Below are 11715 nucleotides of genomic sequence, written 5' to 3'. Positions count from 1 at the left end.
TATTTCTAACTCTTTTCTGAATTCATTCAGAAGTTTAGCCCTATCTTCCTTTAGTTCTTTGATCTGTTTGTGTGTTCTTTAAATTCACTGAATTCTTTTATCATGTTTATAATTGTTCTTTTGAGTTCCATGTCCTGCATTATGTCTAGGGGGTTCTCATTGTACTCCTCTAGAGGACTATTGGTATTTGGTAGGGATATGTCTTTTTGGTTTTTCAATTTTTTCTCTATGATTTTGACATGTGAATTTCTTTTGTAGTTTCTGATTCTTGAGTGAGATTCAAGCCTTCAAGTTTAGGTCTGCTTCTTTTTGTAAACTTTATGTGCCTTTGTAGTTTATTTTTTGGGCATGAAAAGCTAGTTCATCTAAGCTTCTGGTTCTCTCTTTTGATTTTATGTTGGAGTGGCCAGATTGCTTTTGTCTTCAGGAGTTCCCACTGAGGTCCAAGTCACACGAGGATTGGATGCTCTCAGGCTTCCTCCTAAGGTCTGGATCCCTCCAGGAAAGACTTTGGCCTCAGGAATTTGGGGGTTGGACTGGCCTAGAAGCAGGGCCCAGGAAAGACGCTGGTCTAGGGCACCTGGTGGCCGTGCCACCCAGAGATGCAAAGGGGGGTGGGGGTAGGAAGGGACTCCAAGGGCTCCTGGGGACTGCGCTGAGGAGCTGGCTTGGTCTGGATGCAAAGAATCAGGAAGCAGAAAGGTCAGCCCCGGAGTGCTGGAAAGAGGCTGGTGGCTTGTGCAGCCCAGGGAAACAGAGGGAGGTGAGGGCGGAGCCAGGCCCAGAGGGCTCCTGGGGACCCAAGAAAGAACTGGGTTTGTCTGGATGCAAAGGATCAGGAAGCAGTGGTGGTTCTCCCCATGTCTGGGGTGCCAAGACAAGGAATGGGACAGGACCCAGGCTAGGAGGAGAGATGGGTGGGGGAGATGGGAGGGTGAATGAGGCCAGGGGAGTCAAGGCGCAGAGGGCATGATGGACTTACCCTGAGAGAGGCATGTGGGTTGTGCGGGCCCAGGGAAGCAGAGCAGGTTGTTTCCTTTTATTCCAAAGTTGTAGGGCTTCTTTGTATGACTGTGTTTTATGAGTATCTTCCCCACTTTGAGCTTACCTACTGTTTTTCTTAATGGTACCATTTGCTGAGAAATTTTTAATTTACATGAATTTTAATTTGTCAAGGGTTTAAAGCATATATAATTTTTGCTTTTTGTTCCTTACCTAAGAAAACTTTGTCTCTTTCCAAGTCATGCATATTCTCCACTGTTTTCTTCTAAAAGCTTTAAGACTTTAGATATATTTAGCTTTAGTACTTACATCACCCACATAAAATTAATCTTTATCTGTGGTGTGAGAAAGGAGCTAGGAAATCCTTTTTTATTCATTTAAGTATCTAGCTATTTCAGAATCTTTTTAAAAGACTCATTTCTTCATTGCCCCCCTATGATATCTGTTAAACTCAAAATACCATATAAGGATAGATTTATATATAGGCTTCCTTTCCACTTCCTTTGATTGATAGGCTGATCCTTAAGCTAGTACCACACCATCTTGATTACAGCAGCTCTATAGTAAGTCTTCAAGTTGGGTAGCAGGAATGCTTCAGCTCTAGCCCTTTTTTTTTCAAGATTGATTTAGATATCTAGGTTTAAAAAAATTTCCATATAAATTTTAGAATAAGCTTCTTTTTTTCCCCCTGGGTTTTAAAAAATATTTATTTTGTTTGATGTGTATGAATGTTTTGCCTACATGTTTGTAAGTATACACATGCATGCCGGGTGCCTGCAGAGGCCAGAAGAGGCCATCAGATTCCTTGGAACTGGAGTTACAGACAGTTGTAAACTGCCATGAGGGCGCTGGGAACTGAACTCAGGTCCTCTGCAAGAGCAGCCAGTGCTCTTGACCACTGAGCCATCTCTCCAGCCCCATCTTTCTTGTTTTTTTGAGACTGTCTTGCTATGAGACCTGGCTGGTCTAGAATTTGCTATGTAGATCAGGTGGACCTCAAACTCATGGTGATCATCTTGCTTGCTGATCATCTCTGCAATGCTGAGATTATAGGCATACACTACTTAGACACGGCCTAAGTTCTCATTTTTAAACAAAAAAAAGAAAACTTGCTGAAATTGTATAGAAAATATAAGTTAGGGGCTGGAGTGATGGCTCAGCGGTTAAGAGCACTGGCTGCTCTTGCAGGGGACCTGAGTTCGATTCCCAGTACCCACATAGCACCTGACAACCATCTGTAACTCCAGTTCCAGAGGAATTCAACACCCTCTTCTGACCTCTGAGGGCATTGCACGTCATGGGTGTGCCTACCTACATGTAGGCAATACACTCATACACATAAAATAGAAATTAATAAGATATTAAAAAAGTATAAATCAATTTTAGAATAACTGATGTAAAAATACTGAATCATCCATCTGATGAAGATGATATATATTTCCATTTCATTAAGTTTTCATTTTCTCTCAGCTATGTTTTCTTTTTAAATATTTTATTTATTTTTATTTTGTGTGTATGAGTGTATTGCCTGCACGTATGGGAGTGCACCTGTGTCGTGCAATGCAGCAGAGGTCAGAAGAGAGCTTTGGATTCCCCTGAACTGGAGTTAAGGATAGTTCGTAGCTGCCATGTGGGTGCTGGGAACCGAACCCGGGTCCTCTGCAAGAGCAGTCAGCGCTCTTAACCGCTGAGCCATCTCTCCAACCCCTCAGCTATGTTTTTTAATGTGTGTGCATGTATGTGTGTGTAGGCGTGAAATTTTCACATGCATGCATGTGTGGGTGGGGGTTGGAGGACAATCTTATGTGTCGTCCTCAAGAATACCATCCAATGCCTTTGAGATAGTGCTGAGATTACAAGTGCCTGCTACCATGCCCAGCATTTTTACAGATTCTGGGACTTGAACTTAGGTCCTCTTGCTTTTAAGGCAAGTTCTTTACTGACACCCACCCCCAAAATACACTCAGGCCCTCAAGCAGTATTTTTCAGCAGAGGTCTTGAAAACGCTTTGTTAAATTTATACTCCCAAGCTGAATTTGTGGGCCACTTGTAGAAGTTGCTTTTTAGAGTCCCTAAGATTTTATTTTGTATATAAACATCGTATCATCTGCAAACAATGAGTTTTACTATTTCCTTTCTGATATCTTTGCTTCTATTTCTTTTTCTTACTTATCATAATGGGTTAGGACCAGAACAGTGGGAGATGAGGAGTGGACATTCTTGTTCTGTTCCTCCTTTCAGTGTCTCACTTTGGTTATGTTATTCATAGTTTGTGTGGAGATTCTAGCAATGCTCCTTCCAGTTCCATTTTACTGAAGCTTCGAAAATCATGCATGCTCTTCCCTTTGTTTTTAAACATGTTGAGTTGTAGTTCCCCCCTCTCACATGTATGTATTTTCACGTGTGTGTGTGTGTGTGTGTGTGTGTGTGTGTGTGTATGTGTATATGCATGTGGAGGCCTAATGTTGATATCAGCACTTTTCCTTGATTGCCCTTTCTCCTTACACTGTAAGGCAGGGTCTTTCACTCAAGCCCAGAGACTGCTGATACAGCTAGTATGGCTAGCCAGCTTGCTCCCCTGTCTCTGCCTTCTGAGGTTGGAATTACAGGTGGGCCACTATGCCCACGTGGAAGATCTGAACTCTGGCCTTCTTGCTTGTGGGGAAAGTGCTTTAGCCATCAAGCCATCTCCTCAACCTCTTCATTGAGTTTTAAATATGAAATTATTCTTAGATATTTGGTTATGATTTGTCATTCTTTTAATCAATAGTTGGATTCAGTGTCAAGAAGAATATTGGTCTATATTTTTCCATTTCTGTTTCCTTCTTTGTTTTATATATTTACTTATATAATGGATTTATCTGATTTTAGTTTTAGGGCTATGCTGGCCTCTGTTTTCCAGAATTAATTATGTTTTTAGTTATGCTTTTCCTGAAGAACTATTTTTGCCTAAGTCTTTAAACTGGTATTTCAGGGTGGGCATGCTCTAATGAGACAGTAATTGGTATAACTAGGTGAGCAGGACTTTTTATTCTTCATCCCTTTGTGACATTTGATTTTTTCTTTCCTTCTGGTAACTTACCTGCTAACCACCTCAGGAAATTCCCTGTCTGGTGCCTTTGCTTAGGGGCAGGGCCACATGAAGCTCTTTTGGCTCCATTTGTTGCCATTCAGGTGTACAATGGGTGAAGGGGAAACTTGCCTATCAAGTTCTCCTTTTCACAAGCACCAGCTCAGATGCTCAGAGAAAATGTCCCAGGTTTCCCAGCTGGAGTGAAGACCTCCCTCACTGTGTTTTCCCTCTGAGCAGCTCCATCTTAGCCAATTACATTTTCTTGGGGTGACATTCCCGATAAACCTTGTCCAGGGTTCCAATTTTGACTGCCATTTTCTGCAAGTCACCTTTTCCCCATGGGAATATTTATCTGTACGTTGGAAACTGGAAAGTGTCTGGTGACACTTTGCACTTCACAGTTCTCTGTTTAAAAAACTTGTTAAGAAGTATTAGGTTTGGCTACATAATTTCTTTTCACTGATGAAAATGACAGATTGTTGAGTTAAAAGCCTAAACTCTAAATAAATACACAAATGTGTGCTTGTTGGCCCATCATTTGTCTCTTCTCTGTGTTCAAACACAGCATGATGGTTCCTGGCAATGCTGCAGGGGTGGCCAAGCAGTTCCTGCGCTGCATCTTCCATCAGCTGGCCCCCAATGGCATCTTCCCTCAGCTGTTCCAGAGCACCATCAAAGGTAATTCACTCCCTGAGGATGGCTCTGCAACCCAGCTAGTCCTGGAAATCCTTCTAAATCTGACTGTTCGCTTTGCAGATGGGACTTTTTTACGGACCTTAGCTACATCCCTCATGGACTTCAATGAGCTGAGCTCTATTGCTGCTCTCAGTCAGCTCTTGGAGGTAGGTTGCTTGATGGGTGCCCTGCACCCCAGCTGAAGTTACCTGCCACACTTGAGTTACTCCGTATTGTGCTGATGAAAGAGAAATTCAGTTACTTAAAATATAAACACTGAATGGATTTACTGTTCCCTTAAAGAATCTAGAGACGCTCCCCCCAAAAGTGGTGGCTGCAGGCATTGAAAACTCACCCCCATAGAGCTACCTTGCTTTAGACTCTGAAAATGCAGTGTAGTGGGTAGAGAAGCCTATCCTATATCTTGAGACTTGGATTCAAGTTTCAATGCCACATCCTTGCCCCTGTATGATGAGAGCTGGACCCATGGCTTCCCAGAGCTGCTTTTCTGCTGTGCGATACTATATCTTGAGACTGGGATTCAAGTCTTTATGCACCACATCAAGAGACTTGGATTGAAGTCTCCACTCCACTGATTGCTCACTCTCAGCTGTTGCTAGGAAGAAAGGAGCTGCTCCTGTCATTATTAGTGCCAATCTTTGTTTTGGAAGATTCTCTCCAGCAGACATCAGTCTTGTGCCTTCTTAGCATCTAACCACGCCAATTACAGAGCCTTAGGTTTTTTTTATTTCATGCTCAAATCTCAGCTCTGAGGGAACCAGAGATCACTAGCCCCTCACCCTTGCCTCAGAAGTTTTTTTCTAAACGTATTGGCTTTTTCTCTATATTCCTTATGCCTTTTGGAATGATTGGGCTATATGGTAGGCTTTCCAGCACATTTATAGTGTGAATTTGTGATTTCTAAACAGATCTTCACCAAATAGCTATATGAATTCGTATGCTGTTTTCAGCAGTTGATTGCCTATGCTTTTGTGTTTTTAGGGTCTAAATAACAAAAAGAATTTACCAGCAGGGGGTGCTATGATACGCTGTTTGGAAAACATTGCGACTTTCATGGAAGCTCTGCCCATGGATTCTCCTAGCAGTCTGTGGACCACAATCAGCAACCAGTTTCAGACATTTTTTGCCAAGCTGCCTTGTGTTTTACCTCTGAAGGTAAGCTGGACCCAGATTTTAGCTTCAGTTACTTTCAACTATGCGCTTGCAGTGTTCAACATGAGAAGCAGAGTTGGGTGATTTGATGCATCCCAAAGGCTGCAAGGAATCTGTCAGAGTGTAGAGAATTATTTAGGTCATTCTCTCCCTTATATTCCAGGATGGCAGCAGTATGGAGTGGGCATTTTGCTCACTGATGTGAATATGCTCAGTGACCGCATGGTTTTAGTTGGAGGAAAAGACCAGAAGGACATTTGTAGGCTGTGGTTTTTGCTTTTCTTCCTTCTTTCCTTCCTTTCCTTTCTTCTTTTGTATTTGCTTCCGTTTTCAACGAGGGCGTGGAACTCATATCTTGTGCACATGAAGGACCTGTTCTATCACCGAGCTATATTGCAGGTCCTTAGTGTGTTCATGCAGAAATTTTTCTCAAGCAGATATTAAATAAGCAAGAAAATTAATAATTTTGCCTAAAAGGAGCCCAGACATATATAATTTTATAAAACTATTTAAAGTGACCTCTTTGTGAATAATGAACAATGTACTTGAAACACCAAGATGATATTCTGTTGGACTGCTTACTCTGCCCAATACTATACCCCCAGGGAAGGACATGCACACACACTCACACATGTGCGTGCACACCCACACACTGCACACATTTGAACATGGCCACACAGAATCGCCTTAGATCAGGGTGTCATTCAGGACCATTCATTGCTAAAAAGCCATGCAGTCTAAGAGGAGTCAGGCAGACAAGTGTCACCAACTTAAATGCCCATGCTAATGTAATGGTGAAAATGCTGAACTCAAACACCGACCAGCTGGAAGTAGTGCCCACCGCAAGCAACTGGTGGGCCTAATTTGTGACAATTAACTACGCCTTCGGGGCTCTGCCTGTAAGCTTAATGAGTAAAGCTGTGCAAGCTAAGGCACTACAGAGAACTGAGCCCTGTAATGGCTTTACTGCACCCGTCCTCCTGGGGTCCACGCTGATCCCACTGCAGAGGACTGTTTGGAAACAGGCCTGATAATGTACTGCTTCCCATTTTTTTCTAAATGACATTTCCTGATTTTTACATCACCAGGGGGTGGCCTGATGAGCAGCTAGTTTTCAACCCCTGGTTTATAGTAGTAAATGTCACATCAACTCTGGCGGGTGTTGGCATATTAAATAAATAGGCCAATGGTACTTTTAGAAGATACTTATGAAATAATTTTATGATTTGTGTAAGAACGTTCCCTACTAGGGCAGAGCTGAGAACCGCTGTTTCATTTTTAATCTCTCAGGAAAATATTAGTTACTGAAAACCTTGCCGTTTGTTTTCATTAGTGTAGATCTCCAACTTCAGTGTGTCTCAATGTCCCGCTAAAGACAGACTACTGGAACGTGATTGGAGTGTTTCTGATTTAGTAGGGATGCAGCTTGACAATATGCATCCTTAAAATGCAAATTCTAGGCAGCAGGCAAGCTATGCTGCTGGTCAATGGTCTATGTGGGAACCCCTGGCTTAGTTTATACTAGGTTACAGAGATGCAGAAATTGGTAGACTGCTATTATGATACACAGTAATAAATGATAGCTTTGTTAATCTTGCTGTAACATTTTCTCCCAGTCCCTGCAAACTCAGTTTTAAAAGTGCATTTTGATGTAGAATCTTGCCAAAACAGATTTGCAAAGTATTTTTTCTCTCATGAAATTTTTCCTGTTTTTCTCCAGGTTTTTGGTCATGCCCTTTCATGACAGAGAAGAGAGGGAGGTGAATTCTCAGCCTAGGGACTTGGGGGGTATAGCTCAGTGGTAAAGTGCTTTCCTACTATACAAAAGGACCTAGGACCAATCAGCCCTATGAAAAATTAAAATAATAGGGGCTGGAGAGATGACTCAGTGGTTAAGAGCCCTGGCTCCTCTTGCAGAGGACCCAGGTTTGAGTCCTAGTACTCATATGGTGGTTAACAACCGTCTGTAACTCCAATTCCAGGGGATCTGATGCCCTTTTCTGACCTCTGCAGGCATTGCATGACACAGGTACACTTACTTACATACATGCAGGCAATATAGTCATACACATAAAATAATAATAATATCTGAGGGAACAGGCAGGTGAAAATGGTTCTTACTTGGACTGATGTTTCTTGTAAGCATTTCCCCCTCAACATAGCCTTTCACAAATTAGTATACTTTTTTAGAGTTTATACATTTGGTACTCACTTACATATGTGTTTATCTTTCCATCTCTGTGTGCACCTGCTCATTTATCAGTCCATCTGTCCATCTTTTCAACCATCTATCCATCTCCATCCATCCATCCAGTTCTTTATCTAGCACTTTATATGATTTAATACTAGAGCTATATCTTTGAGGAAAGACTTTAGAGCTGTGTTTAATTATTTAATGTTTTAGCACTATTTAATTTTTTCATGAGATTTTAAAATCTGAGAATGATTGTTTTCAACATGAATGCAGGGTATAGGATACTATAAAGAGGCAGTGATAGTTCAGACTTTTCTCTGTGTGTGTTCCTGTGGGTGCACTTCTGGTGTCTTCCCTCAGGTGTAGTCAGTCCACCTGGTTGTTTGAGACAAGGTCTCTTACTGGCCTAGACTTTGCAGAGCAGGTGACGCTAGCGGGCCAACGAGCCCCTGGGATCCACTTGTCTTCACCCCCCCCCCAGCACCAAGATCACAAGTGCACACCCCCATACTCAGCTTTGTGTGTGGGTTCTGGGGATCAAGCTCAGGTCTTCATGCTTATGTGGAAAGCATTTTACTGGCTGAGCTGTCTCCCCAGTCCCACTTTTCTAAATACATATAAGAAATATTTGAAGCAAAAGAAATATTGAGAAGGAAACTGACTTTTATTCTTTCATATTTGTTCACAGTGTTCTTTAGATTCCAGTTTGAGAATTATGATTTGCCTCTTGAAGATACCTTCTACCAATGCCACAAGGGTAGGTATGCTTCAGAAAAACATAGCTGGTTGGTTATTTGATTATCTTCTATCCTGAAAAGCCAAGCATGTAGCAGCACTGAAAACATGGTTGTTGCATACCGAATGCCCCCTCTCAGCCTCCTGCTCCTCGTGCTGATACATCAGAACGCTGTTGTTTAGAACCTTTCCTGGTCTTGGGGGTGCCCATCAGTCCATCCTCCAGATTACCAGCTAGGTGAGCCTTCTAAACAGGGCTCCTTGCTTAAAAATCTTTGATAACCCTTCATTTCTTTCAGGATGATGTCCAAATTCCTTAACGGAGCAAAGTTACTTCCCTTTCACCAACCTTTCCAGTTATCTTTGCTGCTCGTCCCATCCCCCACCCTTCCTGTGCGTTTTCAGAGTCTCATCTTCATCAAGACAGTAGACACTGTTGAGTTTGGTCTATTCAGCACTGGGTTTGGTGCTTTGCATATGTAACATAGAATATTTAGTTTCGGACCCTAGCCTTTGCTTCATCTGTTTCCTTTGCCTGAACTGCTTTATACGTTTATCAGTGTGGCAAACGCCCTCTCTTCTTTCAAGATCCCAATTTTTTAAATGCTAATATTATCTGTAGAAACCACTTCTTCGATGACGCGTTCAGTATTTACACTTACCATTGTCCCTAAAGCTCCTCAGTAAGACCATCAGCTTTGTGAAGTGTCCAGGATTGTGTCTCATTCCCTTTTCTATTCCTGGCTACATTTCTTGGCTGCATCATATGCAGTGGTCCAATAGCTTATATCATAATAGCTTATGATTAATAGTTACTATATCAACAGTGCACATTTCTTACAACTGTTTACCTTAACTACACTTCCACAGATCCACAGTTCATGTTAGCAAGTTGCAAAAAGATACGGTTCAGTCTGCTCACGTACAGATAACAAAATAGGCTCAGCAACAGTGTGCTGTGGTCAAGGTCACATAGCCAGTTTGGGGAAGATGAGAAACTGGAGTGTAGGCCCTTGAAGAGCAAGCTCCTTGGTTTTTCTGCTGTGCCGTATTGCCGATCACCATGCTGCCTTTTTAGGTGTGGTGTTTCTATATAGGTCTGTTTCCAAGTTTCTCCTAAATCTCTCTCTCTCTCTCTCTCTCTCTCTCTCTCTCTCTCTCTCTCTCTCTCTCTCTCTCCCAACCAGGATGCAGGTGATATCAAAGTGATATTATTCCCAACCCTGTTCATTTATTGGCAGTGTTTCAAGGCATTTGTACAGAGCAAAAAGACTGTGAATCAACAGCACTATCTCAAAGTTTCTTTACTGTTTTCTATGTGGAAAGCATCACTTAGGTTTCTATGAGGCAATTCTGATAAAATAACTGAAAACCTGAAAAACATTCTCAGGGGTAAATAACAAGTAAACTTCATTTTTATGTAAATAAAAAGGAACCTCCAAAATGTTCATATCGGGGCTCAAGAGATGATGGCTCAGCAGTTAAGAATGCTTGCTGCTTTTCCATAGAACCTGAGTTTGGTTTGCAGTATTCTTGTTGGGAGGCTCACAACTCTCTGTAACTCCATCTGCAGAGGGCCTAATGCTCTCTTCTGATCTCTGCACCACACATACGTCTCATATTTCTCTCACACACCTAAAAAAATAAAATCTTTTTTTAAATGTTCATATTTAGAACTGGAGAGATGCTCAGTGGGTAAAAGCCCTTAGCACACAAGCCTGCACCTGAGTTTGAATCCTCAGAATCCATGTAAAACATGGACATAGCTCAGTGGCAAACAAGAGCCACCCTACCTTAAACAAGGGGGATGGTGATGCTCAACACCAGACACCCAAGTTATTCTCTGACCTCCACATGTATGCACCATGGCATGTGCATGGCCTTACATATGAATACACACAGTCATACAAATAAATAATAAGTAATTTTTTAAATGTTCATACCCATTGATTTAGTCATTCATTTTCTAGGAATCTATTATAAGGAAGAAAATTCAAGTGAAGATTTCATGTAAACATATTTTTGGAGTGTTGTTTATAGTGACTTTGTGGCTATTAAAATGGCTGATTATGAAAAATTAAATGGCACTATTAATTTTTTTTTTGGTCTTTTTGAGACAGGGTCTCCCTGCCTGTAGCCCCAGCTGGCCTGGAACTTGCTATGTAGACCAGGCTAGCCTCAATCTCATAGAGATCTGCCTGCCTCTGCTTCCTGAGTTCTGGGATTAAAAGCATGCACTACCACACCCAGACCTAATTTCTTTTTTTTTTTTAATTTTTAAAAATGATTTATTTAATAACAACATACTTAGAAGAAGCATATCATTACAACACAATTGACATATTCAATAACGTTTTCCTGAAGTAGGATGCATCTCTTTCAAATTTGGCTGTAAATTTTTAGGCTTACAGTTGAATTATTACAGTTATACAATATTGTACTCAGTATAAACCCTATAAGACATAAATTAAATGATGTTTTAACCTTTAAAAAGATCTCCATTTCATTATTAAAATACACAGTTTCATATAGAAAAATTCATTTTAATGCAATTAACATTAAGATGTTTGCACATGCATTTCTAATCTCTGTATATCTGATTATTACTAGTCACAGTTGGTTACTTTCTGAGCTTCTAGGCATCTGAACATGAATATAAAGTCATCAGGTAGATTTCAATGGTAATGTTTTTCACATCTACTAATTATTGTTTTTTAATCATTATTTTTTTAATTTTTTTTTTCATACAAAAGAATTCATTCCAAAGCAATTGACATTGAGACGTATTCACATGCATTTCTAATCTCTATATACATGACTATCACTGGTCACAGTCGCCCACCTTCTGAGCTCCTCGGCATCT

General features: G+C 41.1%; 1 protein-coding gene across 15 annotated transcripts in view; it reads left to right on the top strand.

Annotated features, from left to right (window-relative positions):
• Positions 1-11715, top strand: part of Unc79 (unc-79 homolog, NALCN channel complex subunit) — a 246476-nt gene that overhangs the window by 184840 nt on the left and 49921 nt on the right. For all 15 annotated transcript variants that reach the window (XM_008821707.1, XM_008821708.1, XM_008821704.1 and 12 more), the window contains 4 exons: positions 4641-4753; positions 4832-4917; positions 5753-5926; positions 8806-8874. In XM_008821707.1, coding sequence (XP_008819929.1) covers positions 4641-4753; positions 4832-4917; positions 5753-5926; positions 8806-8874 — 442 coding nt within the window. The remainder of the gene's footprint in view (positions 1-4640; positions 4754-4831; positions 4918-5752; positions 5927-8805; positions 8875-11715) is intronic.

This window comes from Nannospalax galili, unplaced genomic scaffold (genome assembly GCF_000622305.1).
Source record: "Nannospalax galili isolate Female #2095 unplaced genomic scaffold, S.galili_v1.0 scaffold107, whole genome shotgun sequence".
NCBI classification, from domain to species: domain Eukaryota; kingdom Metazoa; phylum Chordata; class Mammalia; order Rodentia; family Spalacidae; genus Nannospalax; species Nannospalax galili.
The sequence above is the reverse complement of the archived record's forward strand: the minus strand, read 5'-3'. Positions and strand labels throughout refer to the sequence as shown.